Source organism: Tiliqua scincoides, chromosome 5, assembly GCF_035046505.1.
Source record: "Tiliqua scincoides isolate rTilSci1 chromosome 5, rTilSci1.hap2, whole genome shotgun sequence".
Lineage (NCBI taxonomy): Eukaryota > Metazoa > Chordata > Lepidosauria > Squamata > Scincidae > Tiliqua > Tiliqua scincoides.
The window spans coordinates 140,105,243-140,129,876 of NC_089825.1; the positions used below are offsets into that span (position 1 = coordinate 140,105,243).

The window sequence follows — 24,634 nt, forward strand, 5'->3', positions numbered from 1 at the left end:
GCTTTACAAAGCTTCTCACAAGGTCTGGAGCACTGTGTGGAAGCAGCACTGGGGGCATTTGCTCCCTGCCACTGGATTTGCACATCATCTATGTGAAACTGTGAACAACCCATATACATAATGAGCAATAAATATTGCATTGACTGGTGTCAAGGAGTTAATTTCACCTTTCTTCTCTTGAATTTTTCCAGGGCAGTGTGGAAATCTTTGTTCCTCAGAGTATAAATAAAAGGGTTCAGAATGGGAGTGATGACAGTGTAGAGGACAGAGACAGCTTTGTCTGTGGGGAAGCTGTGGAAGGGGTGCATGTAGATGTAGATGCAAGGTCCAAAAATCAGGGCCACCACTGTGATGTGGGAGATGCAAGTGGAGAGAGCCTTGCTCTGGCCTACTCCAGACCCTGCTCTAAGTTTGGCCAGGAGGATGGAGTATGACACAAGCAATACAACAAAGCACATCAAGGTCACCAGGCCACTGTTGGACACCATGAGCAATTCCACCACAAAGGTATTGGTGCATGCCAGTTTGACCACCTGGGGCACATCACAGTAGAAATTATCTAGCTTATTGGGACCACAGAAGGGCAGCCTCATGATGATGCTCACTTGCACAATGGAGTGGATGAAGCCCCCAATCCAGGAGGCCCACAACAGCCCACCACACACGGCCCTGCTCATGATGACTACATAGCGCAATGGGTGGAAGATGGCGACATAGCGGTCATAGGCCATGATGGTGAGAAGGAAGATCTTGATGCCCCCAATCAAGTGGAAGAAGAAGATCTGAGAAAGGCACCCGCCATAAGTGATGGTGTTGACCCTGGCCAGGAAACCAATCAGCATCTTTGGAGCTGTGATGGTGGAGTAGCAGAAATCCAGAAAGGAGAGATTCCCCAATAGGAAGTACATAGGAGTATGGAGGACAGGCTCACATGCCACCAGGGCCACTATGAAAAGGTTGCCAAGTACAGTTGCACTATACACAGCCAAGAACACAGCAAACAAGAGCAACTTCACCTCTGGCTCCTTGGCCAGTCCCAGGAAAATGAATTCCGCCACCGTAGTGTGGTTCTCTCTGTCCATTGTTCGCTTAGGCCTCACTGATGGATGCTGGAAGAAGATTTACCCATGGAATGGGAGCAGACACTGGAAAGAAAACACATTTTCTTTTTCTACATCTCCAAATGATCCTGTGGGAATTAAAACAAACACACACAACACACACACACACAAACCCCCTCTAGTCACAACAACTGAAATAAGCCTCCCTACTGCCTTATTTAGCAATTTAACTGTTATATAGAAGTAAGCATGCACACTGCTCCCCCCTCCCCCCAATTTAGTTATATAAAACTGACATGCACAGTAACTGTTCTCGATGATCTGTCTCCCCAAATCACCTGGAGTTCAAGAAAATGACATCCAGAAACCTAACCTATCAGCTGCCTCAAGCGTAATGTCACAGAGAAATTCAGAAATAACTATAATAGGTAGAGGCATTAGTGATACAAAGTAGGTCAGTCATTCAACTGACTTCAAGATGAGGTCCTAAATAGTTAACTCTGTTTTGTTAAAATGGAGAAAAACAAGTAAAATAGGAACCAAAAGGGACTTAGGAAATCATAATTTCCAATTGAATTCCAATCTATTGCCATTTAATCAATTCATTCATTCACAGGCAGGGAGTTAATTGACTACCTGCAATTGACTGATGATGCAGTCCTATACATGTCTACTCAGATGTAAGTGCCATTGCGCTCAGTGGGTCTTACTCTCTGGAAAGTGTAGATAGGATTGCAGCCCAAAAAGTATTTTAACAGTTGACTGGACAGTTAGATTAGATGGATGGCTTAACTGGAAATTCAGAGGTCTCCCTGTTTCTGGTCACATCTGTCTGTCAAGCTTTTGAAATCACAGGCAACATTAAAAAAAATAATCACTGCTATTTTTCTTTGGCTGATCACTTCACCTTGCTGTGTTTATTTTGCGCTGATCAGTGTCCATTTAAATATACCCATTACCTTACAGATTAACTTCAGTCATGTGTGATCTTCTGTCCTTGAGGATGCCCATCAGTGTCTTAATTTAAATTTGCAAAGCAAAGTGCACATCCATGCTCTCTTAACATTAATTCTTCTGCAGTAGGGCTTAAGGAGTACACGGAACTTGAAAAATGCCTTGCTAGATTAGATTCAAGTTCCCCTAGTCAAATTTTCTTTGCAAGATTTCAGCCTCCAGCATGTTTCATCAAAAGATCTTCCTCTTGCATTATAGCCATTTGCCTTCACAGAAGTAGTGGTGGACTTCTGTCTAACTTCCACCATCCCAAACAAAAGCATAGAACAGTATAGTCATACCTCCCAAGGTTGCATCCAGTCTAGGCACACAGAGACTGCACTGCCGCCAGGGTTTGTCAGCAGGATGATATATCAGATCTGAGGCTGGAAGAGGAAGGGGCAAAAAACAGTGAATGAATCAATGGTTCTTGATAAGCTGGTGATATGATGCTCTTAGGCTGTGCTGCAAAGGGAGTTATTAAAAGCCATTTCTGCCCAATGCATATATGCAACAGGGATCAAATGTGTACGCCTGTGGGCTGGGCATAAATGGGTTAAAATGTGATGACTCACTGCTCATCTGTAGTGGAAAGTGGACTAAACCTCCAGAGCACAGGGAGTGAGTGTTGACATTCCAACATTGCTTGTGGAGAGGATGCAGAAATTAGGATATGGGGAAGTTGATGTGTCTACGATGAATATATAAATCAATTTCATAACTGTTAAACCACCTTATCTCCTAAGCAGAGAACTTTAGGTGCTATAAAGCCCCATGAAGGGATAATTCGAATGTGTCATGAATAAAGAATTCTTACTAGCTTCTCAGTGGATCAGTATCCACTGAGAATCCACTGAGTATCCAGTTCCAGAATTTGACAAGCCAGGAATAATTCAAGTGTCTTTCAAGGTTTTTTCTTCCAGCGTACAAGATGAGAACAAAAAATATATTACATATTTTACAGGAAAGATTGCACAGTGCAAGCCCACGTATGCGCGCAAATACTTTGCTCATGCGCATCATTGGATCCCACCAGTCTGCACTGATGGGTGATTTAAGAGGCTCCTTGTGGAAGCCAAGTTACCCTGAAGCAGGGGTCTCCAAACTTTTTGGCCAGAGGGCCTCATCAAATATCTGGCATGGTGTTGGGGCCAGAAAAAAATTTAAATATAAAATTTATTTAAATAAGATGGAACTTAGATGAGTGAATAAATGAATGAACGGGCTCATTCATTCAAACTCTCTAGCCCTTAGAACACCCTGCAGATGCAACCAGAGCACAGTTCCAGTCATGTTCGGCCAAGTGGGCCAGAGACTTTCAGGCTGGCCACGGGCCGGATAGAAGCTCATCGTGGGCCATATCTGGCCCCCGGGCCGGGGTTTGGAGATCCCTGCCCTAAAGGGTGAATGTGTACATAGGTACCCAATTACTAAGAGACTGCTACATAAACTGCTGATACACCTGAGTGCAAAAAGAAACAACCACCCCATCTGAATTCCAGCACCAAGGACAGAGCTTTCTCTCTCACTTTGAACACCTTGGCTATCAATGGAGGTAGTTCCCATTTAGGCAGGGTGACTAGATGTCCTAACTGCAAAAGAGGACAAGGTACCCCCAAAATGTAGGACATCCAAAAATGTAAGACATGACAAAATAAAAGCTAAAAACACTCATTGACCTCATGTGGTTAATTTAAACACTGTATTACTTATTATTAAATTTAAAACTATATTACATATAATTTATTCCATATATGGCACAAGCCTAAACAGGTCTACTCAGAAGTACGTCCTATTGTGTTCAATGGGGCTTACTCTCAGGAAAGTGTGGTTAGGATTGCAGCCATAATTTATTAATTCCAAGAAGGCTCTGTGTTACCTGCTCACAGGGAAAAGAAGGGCATTAAAGATTTTCCAGGACATGAAGCTAAAAAGGAGGACATGTCCTGGAAAAAGAGGACATCTGGTCTGTAGTGACATCATGGAAGGTATTACCGAGGAGATAGGTGTCCACAGTGCTCCTTGCTCTAAGTAAATGCAGGGTTAAAGCCCAGGTGGTGGCTGGAGGTGTGCTGCACAGCTGCAGCCACTAGAGGCTAAAGTGAACCTGCAAGCATATAAACAACACCTGGAGGAACTAGTGGTGTGGGTTGTAGGAGGAGTGAACGTTTGGAGGACAGGGTCAGACTGTGACCAGGCATATCATTTCTGGACTCTGATTTGGCACCTTGCATTGACTAACTGGCTTACCTGGAGTCTGACCTTGGACTGTGACCCAGCATATTGACTTTGGACTCTGATTTGGCAACTTTTGTTGATTGGACTGGGAACTGACTCTGGCTTTTGCTTGCTGTACTGGTGAGTCAACCAAGGGAAACTAATCAGCCTTCAGCAGGTATGAGGCCCAGTGGGGAGGAGCTGTGACAAGACATGGTCACCTTGCATTTAGGTGCCTCTATTATGGAATGCTAGCCTCAGGAAGCCTCACAACATTGCTGACTGATGTAAAGACCTTAACATTTGTTGCAACCTTCTAGATGTTTAGACTGACCAGTTGCTGGCTTTCAACTTGCTTTCTATGCAGAGGCTCTGCTTGCTGCTTTTTGAAATGGCCATTGTTTTGCTGTCCTTGAAATCTTTTGGTTTTTGTTTTTTAAAATCCTTGTCAGACATTTGAAAGCCTTTGGACTAACCACACAAAATAAGCAAAATTAATATTGGCAACCTTCAGTCTCGAAAGACTATGGTATTGTGCTCTGAAAGGTGGTTCTGGAACAGTGTCTGGTGTGGCTGAAAAGGCTGATTTGGGAGTGACAATCCCTTCCACACTGGGAGCAAGTGCAGTCTGTTCCTGGTCTGTCTCCCTGGCTATGGGCTTTCTTTCTTTGTCTCAGACTGTTGGCCAAGTGTCTCTTCAAACTGGGAAAGGCCATGCTGCACAGCCTGCCTCCAAGCGGGCCGCTCAGAGGCCAGGGTTTCCCACTTGCTGAGGTCCATTCCTAAGGCCTTCAGATCCCTCTTGCAGATGTATTGCAGCTGTGGTCTACCTGTAGGGTGCTTTCCTTGCATGAGTTCTCCATAGAGGAGATCCTTTGGGATCCGCCCATCATCCATTCTCACGACATGACCGAGCCAACGCAAGCGTCTTTGTTTCAGCAGTGCATACATGCTAGGGATTCCAGCACGTTCCAGGACTGTGTTGTTTGGAACTTTGTCCTGCCAGGTGATGCCGAGAATGCGTCGGAGGCAGCGCATGTGGAAAGCGTTCAGTTTCCTCTCCTGTTGTGAGCGGAGAATCCATGACTCACTGCAGTACAGAAGTGTACTCAGGACGAAAGCTCTGTAGACCTGGATCTTGGTATGTTCCGTCAGCTTCTTGTTGGACCGGACTCTCTTTGTGCAAAATAATTATGATGGTGATAATAGTAGAATTAATAAAGATATCAACTTGAATTACTGCCAATTATCAGTAGGGCCTGCTTAGCATAGCTAGAGCTCAAAAGGAGCGAGATGGCTGCTAAAACCCTCTCTGTTTCTTTGGACAGTTGTAGGGCAATTCCACTTAAGCAGCTCTTGGCTTCATGGTTGCCATACAAAAAAAATGTGGGGAAGATATTGCAGCTATCAAATGCTGAATGTTCCTGCCTGAATCAATAAGTATCAGAGTTGTACTTGGCTGAAAAATGGTTAATGCAATCGTTCAAACCAACAGCAGATGGCACTGAGACAGTGCAGACTCTCATATGTTCTTTAGCTCTGTGGCTAGACTGTAATTTTTAAAGCAGCAGGTGGTATCATTTGCCGTTCCACCAGGTTCCAGAAGATCTAGGACATGTCTTTGCATGCATGTGTTCATGTGTTCATTGCAAAAAGCACATTTGTCCAGGGAAAACTATGAGGGAGAATCTGTGCATGTTAAATTAGTCAATGGGCAGCCCAATCCTTAGTTGCCCGGCATGTGGAGCTGCCCTGGCACCTAAATGGCTACCACAGCATCCTGAGTGTGCTGAACAGTCGGTGGCAGCTCTTTGGGAGAAGGGGACATTTGTCCACTTCCCCTGAGAAAGGGAAGTCGTCCCTCAGTGGAGCTACTCAATTCTGCGGTGGCTGTTTAGCTGGCTCAGAATCAAGAAGCCCCCGTGTCAGGCTGTGAGGGCTCTGGATCTGGTGGCGTGTTCACCGTTGATGAGCCAGCGCACAAAGATCTGAATCGGACCCTGAGGCCCTGATTTTATTAGGGCCTTGTGCCAGAACTAGTGTTTCTGCAGCGCAACATCCTTTATGGTGATGAAAAAGCCAGGCTACTGTGGGATGCTGCCAGGCCACTGCCACAAATGATAAGAGGTTTGATGTATATGGAAATGGCTCCAGGAGGCTCCAAAAAGGCTGGTAAGTTGGCAGCAGGGACAATCCACGGGCAGGGAGAGAAGTAGGGCATGTAGGGGAGGAACCAGGGTTGTGTTGGGGGAGGGAGGGGGTGGATTCAGCAGCAGTTGTGCACATCAGAATTTATATTCCACTTTTCTGCCTACCCCACCCTTCTGGCTCTCCTCAGACTTGGGCCAGCAAAGTCCTAGGCTGGCCTAGGTTTGAGGAGACCCATAGGTGATCAGACAGGCTAACTTCTTACCCCTTGCAGGCTGTCCAATGGCCACCCCCCACCCACCAAAGCATGCAATATGTGTTCTATCAGCACGAATACTATGATGTGGTCAGGGATAGGGTTGGGCAGTTAACCTAGAGAGAGTTACTGGTTTCTTGCTCAGTTGAGTGATGGTGGGCCAACTGCTTTCTCTTAGCCTAGTCAACATTTGAGGGTTGTTATGAAGATAAAAGGGGAAAGGAACCATGTTCACCATCCTGAGGAAAAGTGGGGTAGAAATTAAATAAATGACATGCAGCAACTTTTGCTGACAGAAGCTCTTCATCCACGGGGGAATAAATACTTGGAAAAAGCACACAAGCCCTCAAAAGTTCTGCTGTTTACAAGAACTTCAAAACCAGTCTCATAATTATCCCTTTGGGGATTGAGCACCAGTCAGCAGTGTCCAGGATGTGGATGTCTTTGCCAGCCTTAGGAAGAGGCTTTGAATACAGAGGGTAAAATCCAAGGACCTCAGATTGCTAGAAGATTATATCAAGGGAAACATGAGAGGCTCTCTTAATTTTCAGATCTTTTCAAAATTTTCAGTAATTTTCAAAATACAAGAACTTGGGAAGTGGGGAATGAGTATTGGTACGAGTGTTTTCATTCAAACCCCCTATTTGTATAGTTGCATTGAGAAACTTATTTACATTTGCAACCACAGTTCCCTCATTTTCATAAGAGCATCATTCTGGACCCCACCACATCCCTCCCTCTGTTTCCTTTTGCACACCTGGATTTCTTGCATCTCTCTCTCCCATCATTTTGACCATTCTTGAAAGATCAGAGAATGAAGTGTTACTGTGCAGTGAAGCTTTGACCACTGAGATGGAAGGTGCTAGCCCAAAATCTCCTTCGAGTGTGAATTGCAACAACTGTGAGTATTGCAGTTCTTTCTATTTCTGTGTAGACTTCTAAAACTGCTCCTTTTCTTTCCTTGGTTAAGTCTCTATTTGCAGCTACAGGTTGTTTCAAAATCTAAATTCATATATATGTTTGACTGTGAATCATTAAGGCTGCTACTGACATTGCTACTGGTGTAAATGGAATAATTATCACATTTTGGGGTTCCCAATTTTGCAACACTCAGGAAGCCCAATTCTACCTCTGCCCTCAGCCAGCACAAGTCCCTTGTGCCAGCTCCTGACTGTCATGAACATGCCATAAAGTATGTTTGCCACTACTCGGGAGCAGGCTGGGCTAGTGCACCAAAGTGCTCTGACCCAGCAGAGCCAGAGCTGTGCTGGGACAGGGTGAGTTTGTGCCGGCCTGGGTAGGCCAGCATAGGGGGTGGGGGAGGACCGAGGAACAGAGGCAGAGGGGCATTCCAGTGCAGGGGGAGAGTGGTCTGTGGGGAGGCTCAGGCCCTGGAGGGGGTTGGGGCTGGCTGTGGCAGCGCAGGCTAGATCCCAACCCCTGGCTGTGGCCTGAGCGGTGTAATTCAGGTTGCTTGGATTTGCGCCCATGAAATGTGCTCAGTTCCAAGTAACTCCATAGGGCAGCCTGTGGCGTGGCTTGGAGAAAGGGGACTAAGGGCACAATCATAACCAACTTTCCAGCACTGAGGTAAGGGCAATATGGCTCTAAGGTAAGAGAAGAAATGTTCCCTTACCTTGAGGAGGCCTCCGTGATGCAGCAAATGCCCCAATTGCGCAGCTGTGTCAGTGCTGAAAAATTGGTTAGGATTTGTGCCTAAAATCCCTTTGCTCTGAGTTACACCCGGGCCACACCAAACCTGCACTGAATACAGCATAGGCTAGTAGGCCTGCTTGTTTCAGTAGGCTAGGATTGTACCCAAGTGGTTTTCATTTAAAAAAAAAGGGAGATTAAAGTGATATGATGAATTGTAACAGCTAAAAAAAGAACAGAACATTACCAGACAATTAATCAAAGTATGGAAAGCGCTTTATAAAAATTAAAAATTTTTGCGCTATAGATATTGGGTGCAATCCTAACCAGGTCTACTCTGAAGTAAGTCCTATTTTGTTCAATGGGGCTTACTCTCAGGAAAATGTGGTTAGGATTGCAGCTGAAAAGATTTATTTAAAATTTTACTGTTAATACCAGTGCATATTTACAATACTTTAAAATCAGGCCGTATCTCTCCAAAAATTCTGATATACAAATTGCTCAATGCAACATCGATTCCACATAGTAACACTGAAAAAGGAATGTAACAGAGTGCCAAATATACAGTATGGACACCATTTAAAGTTAGTCATTTCATTTTGTCTCTCTGCTTTTACATGTACAAAAGCTGTTAGTTTTGCCATTGTCTAATATTTCCACCTTCTTCCCACCCACTCATTGATAGTAATAAGTCTCCAGTATTTTGCATGGAATATTCAGGCAGCTGAAAAAATGTATGCAAAATATTCCCCCCTTTCAAATATATAGTAAAAGAGAATCTAAATTGTTTGTTCAGATGAGATTTTAATTTTGACAGAGAAGCCTATATGATACATAGGTATACAATTAAAAAACACAGTGTAAATTCTGTATAAATATAATTATGAGCCTTTATATAAGGAATTTAATTTGTTAATAAAGCAATGTGAAAATTCAAAGCTTTCATTTCCTGATGCAATATCAATAATAGATACATTATCTCTATTTTTTTTGTTTCTGTATTTACCGCTCACAACTGAGTATCCCCAAATTAAACATTCAAAGAATGTTAATGAAATGTGTCTTGACCAAAGCAAACAAAAACACTAGCAGCCTAATCCTAACCCTTGATGGAACAGGCAGACCAGCTGGCTTGCCCCATATCCAGAGCAGGGTTGGGGTTGCCTATGGGGTTGCCTATGGCTCCCCCTGCCCTGGAATGCCCCCTCCTGGGCCCAGCCGTCCCCAAGCCTCTGCGTTAGTCTGACATGGTTGCGTGAACCTACCCTTGCGCCAGCTCTGCAAGGCCCTTGTTGGCCTCCAAAGGGCAGTGGATGGATGTGTGCCAGCCTTCCTCTTCTCTTGGTGGCACCAAGGTGCTTTGCAGCACTTTGGCGACTCCTCCGGGTTGGCACAAGGAATTTGCACCGGCCCAAGGGCTGATTGGGATTGGGCCCTACACATTTTTAGACTCTGTTTAGACTCAGTTCTCCAGTACTTTATGATGAGAGAAAGCAACAGATCTACTTGTTCTGAGTATAAAATTATTATTGTATGGAAAGCAAGCAATTGCTACAGATATTGAAGAGAATCTTTTTGCACAGTTGAACTCTCTTATGCTGAAATTAAAAATCGGTTACATGGGATGACTCTCCCTGGAATGAAGTTTCAAGGTAGGACACAACCTAAATCCATATTTTTTCTGCCTTCAGAACTCCAGTAATGAAAAAGAGCAAATCCTTGTGGAATATGCAAATGTCCTGATCAGACCAGAGGTATGTGTCATATTTCATTTATGTCTCATTCTTCCTCCAAGGGGCTCAGGCAGCATGCATGTTCCTCCTTTTTTCCTCACAACAATCCTGTGAGATAGGCTGAATTCAGCCTGTTTGACTGGACATGGTCACCCAGTGATCTTCATGGCTGAGTAATGGTTTGAACCCAAGTCTCCCCAATCTCTGTACAACACTCTGGCTACTGCATCACGATGTCTTCATAGCCCTGAACTGTCCAGCCCTGCAACTTGCAGTATTTTTAAGTGCAATAGTAGAGCGGAACTTGGGAACTTCATGCAAAACCAGCACTCTACTACTGAATTACAGCCTGTCCTCAGTTGTCACTGCTATGCTAGTTACTGTGGGAGGTATTAGCTAAGAACCCAGTCCTATCCAACTATTGGCTGCTGATGCAACTGGGTCACTATGGTGTGCACAGCATCCTGTGGTGGTGGTGGGGCAGCAGTCATGGAGGTCTACTCAGTGTAAGGGAATGTTTGTTGCTTCACCTTGTGGCTGCATTGTGGCTGCACCATCACTGGATTGTTGGATAGGATTGGGCTCTTAGTGTATGCCAGAAATCCACACTTATTCCACTTATGTCCAGCAGAAGCCAAGTGCAGGGCCTGCAGATTAACAGTGTTCCATTTGTTTCTGTGCCTTGAACCAGCCATCAAGATGAATGGGTCTACTATTACAGAGTTTTTCTTCCTGGACTTCTCCTGCTCTCGCTGTGCTCAGTTCATCCTTTTAACTCTGGTCTTGACCTGCTACATCACCATCCTTGTAGGAAACTTACTAATCATGGTAACTGTGTGGTCTGAGCCCAGGCTCTTTCAGTGCCCCATGTATTTGTTTCTTGTCAATCTGTCCCTCCTCGATATGTCATTGGGCTCTGTAGCAACCCCCAAACTAGCAACTGACCTATTGAACAGTGGCGGAACTATTTCCTTTAGCGGTTGCATGGCCCAGATATTTGGTCTCCACTTCTTTGGAGGTGCAGAAATGTTCCTCCTCACTGTCATGGGCTATGATCGCTATGTGGCCATCTGCCACCCACTGAGATACACAACCATCATGAACCGACAATGTTGCTTCAGTCTCGTCGTATTTTGTTGGATGGGAGCACTTATTCACAGCGTTTTTCAGACAGTGGTGATGTCTCAGCTACCATATTGTGGAGTGAATGTGTTGGATAATTTCTTCTGTGACATCCCACAGGTAATCAAGCTGTCCTGTTCAGAAACCTATGTTGCTAAGATACTCATGGTAGTCAGTGATGGCCTAGTAACTCTACCTTGCTTTCTGACCTTGCTGCTTTCATATGTCATCATCCTGGCCACCATCTGTGGCCATTTTGGGAAGGGTGGTAGGAAGGCTCTGTCCACTTGTGGCTCCCACCTCACAGTGGTTGGCCTCTTCTATGGGCCCATTGTTTTTGTGTATCTGAAGACCTCCTCCAGCTCCCAAGTGGACAAAATGGCCTCCATGTTCTACATGGTAGTCACGCCTGCTTTCAATCCCCTGATCTACACTCTGAGAAACCAAGAGGTGAAGGAATCCATGAGGAAATTGAAAAACAAGTGTAGACACCTCCTGTTTCCTCAGTGCAAGATTTCCTTTCCCTATCAATTACATTGTTGTATACGTGAGCCCTAAACTTCAATGGATTATTTGCACTTTCTGCAGCAACTCAAGCACAAGCTGATCTCACAGATAAGTTGAGAGCAGATTTTGAGCAAAACTAATGGCATTTCCTATGATCATTGGATAAGTTGGGGGGGGGGGTTAAACTTAGAGTGGGTGTCTGACTATAATTTTGTCTTATTTTATCCAAAGCCTGATCCTGAAAAATAACCTATCAGTAATTGTTACCTAAGAATTGTATAGTCTCTAATTTAATAAAAATATAGTAAAAGATCATATGATACATTTTTATTCATTAACTTTTTTAATTCTCGTCTTCGCAACCTTTTTCTGAACACTATCAGAATAAGTGCACTATAAACATACCAGTAGGACCATTAATCTAATCCTTTAAGGTGCCTAGTGTGTCAAGCCAGAGGCTCAACTTATACAACGTATAACACATAACTGGGAGTGTGCAATTCAGTTCACAGTGGAGAGACAAGCAACAAGCAGTGAGCACAAGCAAGCTCAGCTACACATAGTTGCAACCTGATTTACTCAGAAGTAGACCCATTGCTTTCCATCAGTGTTCTTCTCAAGTAATGGTTCATTGCATTGTAGCTTTGGACTTTGTTTCAGATGGAAATGACAATTACATTCTGGTAAAGTTTAAAAACCAAACATCTGCCAAACATTTTCAAAATAGAATGAGGGTGGAGAAGGGTCAGGTGTGATCCTGCAAAAGAGAAGGAGGCTTGCTTGATTAAAATGGTGGTGTCAAGCCCTTGCTTGCTTTTTTCTCAGGAGGAGTGAAAAGGTTAACTTTGGTTGCAGCTTGCAGCCTCGTTGCCCGGGAGACTAATTGCCTTTAATTATCTCTGCATTGGCCTCTTGCTCTCCTCTGGGCTTCTCCTGGCTGCCACAATGTGACTCTCAGATAAGATGAGGCTTTACACTTGATTTATTGACAGAAATTTCTTGCCTTATAGGCGAGTACCTACTATATTTTAAATATTTTTTTAGTTTTATTTCATTTTTTAATTAATTGCTTGCTGATATGCTTATGGATATTATCTTGCAAATTTTTTTCTATATGTAACTGCCTGTTACTGAATGTGCTTGTCATGCTAAATGATTTCAAATGGTTGATATTCCTTATTATATAATTTTGAACTTAATCAAAGAGTATCATTAATAGTTGAAATGTTCAGGTCCTGTATTTTGCTTGCTGATTCAGCAGCATCAGAGTGGACTGCATCTATGAATAGCGTGCTTTGGATTGTATCTCATTGTATGGATATAGACAATCTCAGCAGAATTATGATAGAGGTAATACACTAGCTGTAGAATGCAGACTGCTATGAACATGAGTATTTTCGAGGAGGTCAAGAGTGTGTTCCTACTGATGAATGAATGAATCCTCTCCCATGGACTCCATGGTCCACCACACCAGTTACAATTTAAACATGTATGCTTTCATTTGTGTGCTCAGAACATATGACAACTGAGCAGTGGCATCGCTGGGGGGTGGGGTTCAGGAGATGCAGGCTGCACCAGGTGACGAGCACGAGGGGGTGTGTGTGTGACACCACTACTGTCCAAAATTTCTAAAATCTTAGTATTTTCAAATAGTACCATCATGTTATATATCATTCAATGTGTGATTTCATGCAGAATGCAATGAAATGAACTGCGTTGAAATATCTCTATTCCATCAAAAGCCAGGGCTTTTTTCTAATGGAACGTGGCGGGACGGAGTTCCGGCACCTTTTTGCAGGGGCCCCTTCCCTTTGGAGGCATTCCAGGAAGGGGGGGAGCAAAACAGAGGCATTAGCTGGGTGGGTGCTGGGGGGTGCAGGGTGGGCGGGCACCTGGCCCCTGCCTGTCTGCACAATGACCCCCTCCTGCCCCATCTCCAAGCTCTCACCTGAGCCCAGCCCGCCTCCCCTCCCCCTGTGCTCTGCCCCCAGCGCAGCTTCTAAGCCAGTGTAGGGTGCGGGCGACATGCGCCGATGCCGAGGAGGATGGACAGCCAGCCAGGGAGACAGGCTGTGGCACTCATGGAATGCCCAGGTACTGGCTTGGCAGAGGAGGGGAAGGAAGCTGGCTGGTGCAGACCCATGACAATCTGCAGCACGAGCCTAGGCATGTCTACTCAGAAGTAAGTCTAATTGTGCTCAATGGGGCTTGCTCCTGGGAAAGGGTGCATAGCCTTGCAGCCTGAGAGCCCAAGCCTATGCATGTCTACTCAGAAGTAAGTTCCATTGTGTTCAATGGGGTTTACTCCTGGGAAAGTGTCATAGCCTTGCAGCCTGAGAGCCCTAAGCTATGCATGTCTACTCAGAAGCAAGTTCCATTGTGTTCAATGGGGCTTACTCCTGGCAAAGTGTCTTATCCTTGCAGCCTGAGTAGACAGGCAGAGGAGGGTTTCTGAGGCTGCAGTCCTCTCCACACCTTCCTGGGAGGAAGCCCCACTGCCTCTAGTGGGACTGACTTCTGAGTAGACAGGCAGAGGAAGGGGTCTGAGGCTGCAGTCCTCTCCACACTTTCCTGGGAGGAAGCCCCATTCACTATATTGGAACTTACTTCTGAGTAGACAGGCACAGGATTGGGCCCTGAGGCTGCCATCCTATCCACAGTAAGCCCCATTCACTAAAGTGGACTTCTGAGTAGACAAGATTGGGCTCTTAGGCTGCAATCCTAGGCACTTTCCTGGGAGTAACCTCCATTGACTAGAACAAGACTTACTTCAGAGTAGACATACCTAGGATTGGGCTCTTAATCCTGGCAGAGATATATACCTGCACCCATTTTCATATGCTAAGGGCTGGTGAAAAGGGATTCTACATGTGTACAATGTGCTGTCCAGCCTTCCCAGAGATCCTCCTCATCCTTCCCCCACAAGCATGCCCTCTGCCAGCCAGCATTTGCAGCTCCTGTCCAGCAATGCACAGCAGCTGCTCAAGGCAGCAGAGAACATACAATTGCATGCCAAGCACCTTCCCAAAGACACAGAGTATTCTGATACCTGAATTAAACCATATTTTATCGCTTGTTTGCAAACATAGCTGTTTCTATGTGCACCTAAGGACCCCACTCATGTAAGAATTCCTTTTTTGTTCTTACTCCCACAGTTGCTTAGAGTAATTTTACTACATGGAACTCATGGAAGCCATTTTTGAGAATCCATTCACTGCTTCCTCTCCTCGAAGTAGTGCCACACTACATACTACACAATATAAGTGCACCTGTACAGTATTTTTCCCCATGTGTAGAAAAAGTAGCTGGGAGAAGAGGATGTGGCGATTGACAGCCCAATCCTATGCATGTCTACTCAGAAGTAAGTTCATCTTTAGGGGGGAAGCACATAAAATATTTTATTTCTCCAATAAAAAAGGTTTATAAATAAATAAACAAATAAATAAATGATTAACAAGTTGTGAATTCCTGCACCTTTTTTTTTAAACAAAAAAAGTACTGTCAAAAGCTATAGCCCAACACCAACAACAAAAAAACAAAACACCATTGTATGGGAAGAGGTCCATGTGCGGGCTGATGCACTGGCCTTCCACACTGGGTGGTGCAAATCCTAGTGACACCACTGCAGCTGAGCATATCCCCTGCCACATTATAACATGCAGCTTTGCGAATGGAGGCTGCACTGTGTTCTCTGCTGGTGGTGGTGGGGAATCAGACAGCCTGCAAAGGCATTTTGGACTTACCCCTTGATAGCTGCCTAATCAGCTCTGGTTATCCTTGGACCTATGCCAGCCATTTTGCTGGTGTAAGTTCAAGGAAAGAAAAGGGGCATTGGAGGGTTCAAAAAGGGAATAGGATCCTGGCACAAGTCACTGCTTGCGGGACCATTTTTGGAAAGCACAGCAGATGTTTCACAAATCTGGTTCCTGCCATGAACAATGAGCAGGTAGGTTACAGGGATAAGGCCTCTGCTTCACAATTTCTGGCAAGCAAGAGTAGACTATGCTGGGCTAGATGGATGGATAACCTGTCTTGATATAGGGATGCTTAATAGGTTGAAGCTGAGACTCCACCATCTACTTGATTGCCTTGCCCAGAAAGTGGAGACTCCATACTGTAAGTCTTTAAAATGTTCTGCATCCAGAAAAGTAGCTTTCAGACTGAATGTCAGGGCCCTACTGTCATTTTGACACAAGAACTTTGTGCAGTGCAAATGATACCTGAACACATTGTAGGTGCATACACACCTCAAGTGGGCCACTGAGCAGGGATATTGTCACTGTCAATGAATGGAAACTGAGAGCACAACCTAGAACACAACCATTGGTTTACTACCTCTGCACATTAGAGGGGAAGCATAGAACGGAGGGTAGATGGTGCCCATATACCATTCTATGGACCTAACATGCTGAACAATTTCTACTACCAAGCTGACCTGTATAGCAAGAGTGGGAGCACCAGCAAGAAGGGTGGCAATGCAGCCAGGCTGGCTGATGGACTGAAGGAGTCCCTGGCACTTACCTGAAAATGCTAACATTTAGCCCAGGACCTCAGCAGACCCACAAGAATGGCTGCCCTAACAGTAACACAGTCCCTGTAAAGTTGCTTCTCGTGAATCCCATCCCCAGAGTCCTACCCCAAAGAAGCACTCAAATCATCCTCAATCTCCCCTCAGGAGTGAGAAACTTGACTTTTAACCAGCCTTGTTCCAAGTCGCTCATGATACTCTTACATGATATTCATGCTATAGCCCAGGGGTGTCCAAAGTTTTTGGCAGGAGGGCCACATCCGTTCTCTGACACTGTGTCGGGGGCCGGGGCAAAAAAAGAATCACTTTACATTTAAATGAATAAATTTACATAAGTTTACATAAATGAATATATTAAAGATGAACTTATATGAATGAATGAAGGTCTTGCAATAGCTCAAGGCCTATAAAAGGCCTGGCACAAAGCAAGACTAGCCTTTCCTTCATTGCTACTGCTGCATCACAGATGCGAAACAGCAAGCAGTGGAGGGAGCCCTCATCCCACAGCTCACACGAGAGGGCAAATAGTCTCCCTCACGCTGAGAGAAGTTGCATTGGGCCAGTGTGGGCTTCAACAAATCTTAGGAGGGCCAGAGGCTCATTGGAGACTGGAGGCTCCCTGAGGGCCGCATTGAGAGGCCTTGAGGGCCGCAAGTGGCCCCCGGGCCGGGGTTTGGGCACCCCTGCTATAGCCTGATAATTCTTCCTGGAGAGCTCTGGAGTTTCCCCTAGGGAACTTTCTGTGCCAACACAAGATACCTCATTTGCAAGTCCTGAGCATTCATGTGTGACACTGCAAAAGAGACAAAACTGGCCATGTGACAATCTTAACAGAGAGCCAGGGTAGTGTAGAGGCTAATGTCTTGCAGTTTGACGAAGTAATATTGATGTTGAGATCTTTGCTCAGTCATGGAGTCCATAGGTTACCTTAGGCAACTTGGTATCCATTACACCTCTGTATCTTACGGGGTATTTGCATCCTTGAATCCTCAACCCACCTTACAGGGAGGTTGTATGCGACACTGAATTTCTTGAAGGAATGGTGGGGTTAAAATTATACACACAAACTACTGATTTTGCTGGCTTCAGCTCAACACCCCCCGGTGGGAAAAAACCCTTGACAGCACCCAGGCCGCATAATATCTATTGCATACAACAAGTTCCAGATCTTCTTAGATTTTAATCACCCCATGTGGGACCAAACAGCAGGCAGCTCTCTCCAGGGTGCTGACAACTGTGTCAGTGCCAAGACGGGACCTCAGGCATTGTTCACAGTGGGTGGAATCAAAAGGCTGTGGATCAAAGGAGGATACTATAAAGGGGATTTCAACAGGAGTCTTCCTCTTACTTTCAAGGGAGGTTGAAGTCAGTTTGGGAGAAACAATATTTGTCCGAGAAAATATCAATTTGCATATTTGCATGGAGGGACATTTTTCATTTTTGTGCCTCAGTGACATTTATTTTCATTAGGATCTTCTGGGTCACAACACCTTCTGTTCCTGTTTCCTTCCTTTTGCTTACCTGATATTTTTTACTTCCTTTCTCATGCTGGTGAGTACAGTAGTTTGAGAAGCTGGAGGGTGGCTTAGGAATGGTTGATTGACACTGAAGGCTTCTGCAGGGGATCTGCTTTGCATGATTGGAACAGAGTGTCCAGTGCCTTCATTGGACACTATAACCACCACCTAAGTGGTGTTATTGATGCTTGCTCTGTTTCTTTTGCTATGCAATTGCAGTTCTGAATTGTTGCAACCACAATTCAAGTTCTGAATTGTCAGCAATCACAGTCATGTCTTGAAAGTCATTTGAGGGTGATTTGATAATTGTTATGAATACAATTCAATGGCTTCTTAAGCACTGCCTGCTAAGGGGTGTGCGGATTCTGCCTGTCCTATCCTAATTTTTGAATCCTGCCGACTACGCCAATTTGTCCCATCCAAATATCCCAACTCCCTTCTAATGCCTGCTTTTTGGCTAATTAACACCCTCCTTTTCCAAGAAACAACAGCTGTGGTGTGCAAAGAAATGAACACAGAACTCCTTATCTATAGCAATTAACAAGAATTTATTGCTACAGACACTCCCTGCAAGTCCTCTTGTCCAGAGGCTTTCCCTCCCCAAAACTCCACTTAACTCAGTGGGTGAAGGTTTGACACCTCCAGTCCAAGTCCACAGTTCAATCTCCAAAGCAGTCCAATCTTCCCAGTCCAGTATTCCCAGTCCAATCTTCCCAGTAGCAGTCCAATGCAGCAGAGTGTGTGTCCAGCAGAGTCTCAGTAGTCCCTTCCTCTATCTTCTCCAGAAGAGTGTCTCCTCCAGCAGGGTCCTGGCAATCCTCTCCTCTGTGTGTCCTCCAGCAGAGTTCTGGCAGTCCCCTTCTCCCAGTGTGAGTCCGTCCAGGTGTCCCTCTGGGTCAGGGTTCTCTCTCTGGTCAGCGTCCCGCTCTGGTCAGCCCTTTGCTCCTTCTGAAGCTGCCTTTTATCCTGCAGCCCCTTGTTAAGTCCAAATGCAGCTCAGCTGTGAGCTACCTTGTTAGCTCGAGTCCCATCAAGGTCAAATGAAGCTCAGGTGTCCAACTAGGTCTCCATTGGCCTTGATTGATTACAGCTGTGGAGCCAGCCCTGCCCTTCCCAGAGCTGTCAACCAGCTGTCAAAACAGGGAATCGCTGTCAGCACCACATCATCCACCTGATGATCTTCTGATCTTCCATTACACTGTCTTCCCTGTACTTACACTGCAACTACTTTGTTTTCTGTGCAGTTCTGGGGGGGGGGGAATCACCGCTCAATCCTATCAAGAGGTTTGTCTGCTGGAATCAGCTTTTCTGCTGTGGAACTTGCTTTATGGTCCCAAGGTAAGGGAACAAATGCTCCTTTGCCTTGAGGAGGTCTTTGTGACTGTCCTTCCACAGTGGTGTAGCTAGAGGGGATGCAAAGCACAAGGTTTTGCAGGGAGCCTCATCGCAAAGTGCACGTGGCCCCTCCCCTTCCGAGCCATTCTGGGTGCTGGGAGCAAAATGGAGGCGGAATGCTCCCACTACCCAAAATGGCTCCCAAGGGGACGGGGAGGGGCCACCTGCACACCACGGTGAGGCCCCCTGCCCAACTTAGTGCTTTGCACCCCCTCTAGCTACACCATTGCCCTCCCTCATCACAGGATGCAGCACATGCCCCATTGGCACAGCTGCATCAGTGCTGGAAAGTTGCATAGGACTGGCCCCTAACTAGGGAGGACAGAGAGAATGGAGTGGGGAGCTGAGCAGATTGGGATGAATTGGAAGGGGGAAGGGGATATGTTGGAGACGGAAGAGGATGTCTCCCAGCCTGACAAGCACCAGATGTTATGCCCTCTGGAGCCTCCTGACAAACCCCACTGTCTTCTTGGAATAAAGCCAAGCTCTTCTTGGAATAGAGCTATATAGCTTGTGCAGGTCCAAGGAGACCCATTGGCTCAAGGGGCTTAGAGAGGGGTAAGAGAATTTTCCTTACCTTTCCCAAGCCTCCTGATCACCCCCTCCTCCCGTCCAGCATGCAGTTTTGGTGCGTCTGCATGCTATAGTAGGGAAAAGGATAGAACTGGGTTGTTTAAGTAGTACCAGTCATCATCACGATTAGCACCATGAATGTATAGGGATTGCTCCATATTATGAATAATATTTTCACCTCCCTTCCTCCAAAGAGTTCAGGATGTCACATGCAGCATTGTAGCGACTGGCCCGATAGAACCCCCTGAGCTGCCACAGATTGAACTGTGACCTTCTGCATGGAAAGCCTGCACACTTCCCTGAGATCAAATCCCATCTCTAAGCCACTGCAGGAAGAGTTACCTGTCTGTATGCCAGTTCTGAATTCTTCCTGCACAGAGACAGGAGTTAGGACTCTTTATAGAATTCAGCATCATGAAAATCTCAACGGTCATTAAGAATCACAGGGCTAAGAAATTCCTAAGAAACTGAATCTCAGAAGTTACAGTAGAAGCATTTCCATCAATCAGGGACTTCAGTGAATTACATAGCCTACAAAATCCTTCTGTACTCCTTCTGTTTAGCAGATGCAAATAAAAACAAATCCCAGAAACCTTTTTTAAAAAACTTGTTATCTATTGCTCAGTTTATTTTATTCTTGCTTATTGTTTTAAGTTTTCAGTATTTTTATTGTACTGCTTTTATTCAAAGTTTAGGCCAACTTGACCTCTTGTATGGGTTGGAGATTGGGGTCAATGTGTTCTAAAATTAAAACAAACAGAAAAACTGAAATAAGTCCTCATAAGGAACTAGATGCAGATATAATTAATTGGTCTATTCACATGATTATTTCAAAAGATTCATGCTCTTTCCAGTGACTGATTTATTGTATTTCTACCTTGACATGCTCACACACAACAATGAATATTGCCTGAAAACCATTGTGTGTGTATAGTCATAAGGAAAGAGCCTGGAAAAGGTCTAGAAGTTGAGAACTAAAGAAAGAGGAGTGGAATCACCTTGATTTTATTCATAATTCCAGGAGGGTAAAAGAGTCTGTTATATAGAAAGTCAGGTTATAAATTACAGGAATAAAATGATTAAAAAAATTTGTGTCTGGGTTGAAATATCGCTCACATACTTCATTTTTTAAAAATTGCACTAGAACCAACCATCAACATGAATGGCTCCACCATCTCAAAGTTCATTTTGCTGGGCTTCTCCTGTTCCCACATTGCACAGCTCTTTCTTTTTGTCCTGGTCTTGGCCTGCTACACCACCGCCCTTCTGGGAAACTTCGTAATTATGGTGACCGTGTGGTCTGAGTCCAAGCTCCTTCAAAGTTCCATGTATTTCTTCCTTGCCAATCTGTCCTTTATCGACATGTCTTTGGGTTCATTGGCTGCCCCCAAATTAGTGACTGACCTATTGAACAGTTTCTCTATCATATCTTATGGTGGCTGTATGGTCCAGCTGTTTGGTCTGCACCTCTTTGGGGGTGCAGAGATGTTTGTCCTCACTCTCATGGCCTACGACCATTGTGTGGCCATATGCCACCCACTGAGATATACATCCATCATGGACCGGCAACGCTGCTTCAGTCTACTGATATTTTGCTGGACAGGAGCCTTCATTCATTCCACTATCCAGATAGTGGTCTTAGCCCAGCTACCATTCTGTGGACCGAATGTGTTGGACAATTTCTTCTGTGACATCCCACAGGTAATCAAGCTGGCATGTGCAGAAATCTATGTGGTTGAGATACTGATGCTGATCAGTGGTGGCTTAATAACTCTACCCAACTGTCTGGCTGTACTGGTTTCATATGTCATCATCTTGGCCTCCTTCTGTGGCCGTTTTGGGAAGGGTGGTAGGAAGGCTCTGTCTACCTGCAGCTCCCACCTGACAGTGGTTGGCCTCTTCTTTGGACCCATGGTTTTTGTCTACCTTAAACCCTTCTCCCACTCTCAGGTGGACAAAATGGCTTCTGTGTTCTACATGGTAGTCACCCCTGCCCTAAATCCTCTGATCTACACTCTGAGGAACCAAGAGATGAAGGGAGCCATGGGGAAATTGAATCACAAGTGTAAACTCCTGCTGCTGCATCAAAGGGAGTAGATGTATGAAGTTTCATTTCATAGGCTCCTAGAACTTTGTCCACTGTTGTCCATGTGAGACCTAAGTTTCACCAATTCTGTATTACTATTTTGTAATATTATTATAATAGATGAGATTGATGAGGATTAAATATTTTTTATTATAATAATTGATATACATTGTTTGTATTATGACATTTTCATTGAATTGTGTTCTTATCTTTCTCCTGTGTTTTTGGGATGTTGCAATTTCTATGGGGTTGCACTATACCTTAGGGAATGTGATGGGAGGATGAGGGCTACTGTTTCAGAGATGGTTATAGAGAAAGATTCATGCAGGCATGGCCATCATGGCTACCACCAGATTCAGAGGGAAGATTTCTCAGGCTACCAGGACTGGAGCAAACAATGGAGGATGGCTCAGGCCAGTCTATTCGTTGTGGTGATTCTTCTGAATTCCATTCTTTTATTTCATTGGTACACAGTACTTGCACATAGTACCATAAATGCCTTGAGGCAGCAACACCACTCAAGCCAAAATTGCCTACCCAAGTCAATTTTTGTCCAATCCTGCATGGCCAGCATGGATTATCATGGTACGAATCCATATAATCTAGATGAAAAATATGAACTGTGGATGCTGCTTTTCCTGAAACTCAGATCAAGCCTCAAAAACTCCATTTTGAATTCTGGGTGCCACTTTGTGTCACCCACCCTGGGAAAAGTATGTACTCCCATTATGCAAACTTTTTATTCACTGCCTAGTCTCCATTAAATATGTGCCGTTATTTAACCTCCTTCTTGTGTCTGTATTTTTCAAGCCATCCCTGAATGCTCCCTTTCAGTGTAGCTGTTTATTGAATGCAGCCTTTGCAATATGCGTGTGATGCATCTTTCACCTTCCATCAGTGTCTTTCTGGTATCCTCTTGTCACCTCTTTGTTTTGAAGCTGTGCCTGCATTTCAAAGGTGCCCATTGTGTAATGTGCCCTGCGCACCTGCATTTTGAGTCGAAGTGTTCCCATTGATTGTGTGCCAGAAAGAGGCACATCAGCACCTGCTCTGAATCCATCCAAACACCAGTTTGCACATAAACACACTAGCGCAGAAACATCCAGAACCCCTTTTACACCCCAATAACCAGGTGAACATGCTTATTTTGAGAGCTGTACATAAGCAGCAACTCCAAAACCCCATAAATAGTGAAGGGTTCTGACCAGCCGATGGTCACCCCATGTTGCATGAAATCAGAATTTCCAAATCTGTTCAGGTCCCTGCAAGGCTTCCCCCAACCATATCATCTGTGGGTACTTATTAATATGCTTTCTTTTCCTTTCCACTCACCCTTCTTTCTCTCATCTCAGTTTAAGGACTGGGCTAAAAATTTAGAGTTTCTCAAAAGCTTCTTCCCCAAAAAATCAATTGCTTTTCTACTTCTCTGTTAGGTACATTTCACAAAATATGGTTAATAATAATAATAATAATAATAATAATAATAATAATAATAATAATAATAATAAAAAATACAGGTATTTCTATACCGCCTTTCTTGGTCCTCAGATTTCCCTTAGACTTTATGCAAGGCAGTTTACATAGGCAGGCAAATTAAATCCCCGTAGGGATTTTTACAATTTGAAAGAAGGTTTCTATCTGTCAAGAAACCACAACATTCAGATGTTTCTTTCTTGATCTGGTCGCACATTCTGGCCTCCATCCTCCCACACTCAGAGCAGATGGAATAGCTCAGTTCAGCTTGTCAGCTGCTTCAAGGTCGCACGGTGCCGGTGGCCTCGAACCAGTGACCTTGTGGATGTTATCTTCAGGCAAATGGAGGCTCAACCCTCTAGACCAGAACTCCTGCCTAATCTATCGCTTTATTTGTATCCTTTCCTGTAGCAATTCTTTTCTCCAATAAATCACTTGTATCTTTGGGCACACTCTCTTGTCAATCTGTTGAATTGATTCTTAATGATGCCGGTCTTCACCTCTATCCCCGAAGATCCCTTGTTCCATGGGCTGCTCCAACAGGGAAGGTCAAAGCTGGAGAGAATGAGTTACTCTGATTCTCAGGAAACCAACCCTGCATTCTTTGTTAATTCCCTGAGGGTGCAATCCTAACCCCTTATGTCAGTGCTTTCCAGCACTGACAAAAGGGCAATGCAGCTCTGAGGGAAGGGAACAAACATTCCCTTCCTTTGAGGAGGCCTCTGTGAGTGACACCCAACTGCAGGATGCAGCACATGTCCCATTGGCACTGCTAAGCCAGTGAAGGAAAGCACTGACATAAGGGATTAGGATTGCGCCCTAAATAAATAATTTGAGCACTGTGGCAACATTAACCCAGTTTACCTTCAATGCCATGTAAGCAGTAATCACAGTCGAGGACCTCACATGTTGTGTTCACTTGTGATTTAGCCCCCCCACACACACACAGAGATCGGGGGGGGCTTGTGAAAAATTGTAAAAGGGGCCAGCCAGATTCAAAACACCTGCCATCATCGCAGGAAAATCCCCCATATGTCTAACACCAGCCAGGTGAATCTGGTGTTAGACATAACACAACAGCATAACACAACAGGAAAGAAGCACTCGAGGCTAATATGTGAAAGGAGCTGACAGCAAGTAGGATGGTAAGTGTGAGAAAGACGGAGGAATGGCAGCAGGAAGTGCTGAAGATCCAGGAAGTCATTCAATTTTTGCTTGGTCTGCTCTAAGAAATTATCGCCATTGCTTACTGAGATGCCACAAACTATCTGATGGGCCTTGCTGCTCAAGAGGTAACAGCAGCTACCACTGATTTACAACTGATTCTATGTGTCTGGTGACCTGTGCTTTGCTATGGGTGCTTTTCAGCAGT

The 24,634-nt window shown here is 44.8% G+C and overlaps 3 protein-coding genes across 3 annotated transcripts; 2 read left to right on the forward strand and 1 right to left on the reverse strand.

Moving 5' to 3' along the window:
- Positions 1-149: 149 nt before the first annotated feature.
- On the reverse strand, positions 150-1,082 carry LOC136651777 (olfactory receptor 4D5-like). Its single transcript, XM_066628454.1, has one exon. The coding sequence runs from the start codon at positions 1,080-1,082 to the stop codon at positions 150-152; it is 933 nt and encodes a 310-aa protein (XP_066484551.1).
- Positions 1,083-10,964: 9,882 nt separating this feature from the next.
- Positions 10,965-11,741, forward strand: LOC136653926 (olfactory receptor 4Q3-like). Its single transcript, XM_066630794.1, has one exon. It carries the CDS (start codon positions 10,965-10,967, stop codon positions 11,739-11,741), a length of 777 nt encoding a protein of 258 aa, XP_066486891.1.
- Positions 11,742-20,861: 9,120 nt separating this feature from the next.
- LOC136653928 (olfactory receptor 4Q3-like) lies at positions 20,862-21,800 on the forward strand. The gene has a single exon (XM_066630795.1). It carries the CDS (start codon positions 20,862-20,864, stop codon positions 21,798-21,800), a length of 939 nt encoding a protein of 312 aa, XP_066486892.1.
- Positions 21,801-24,634: the final 2,834 nt, after the last annotated feature.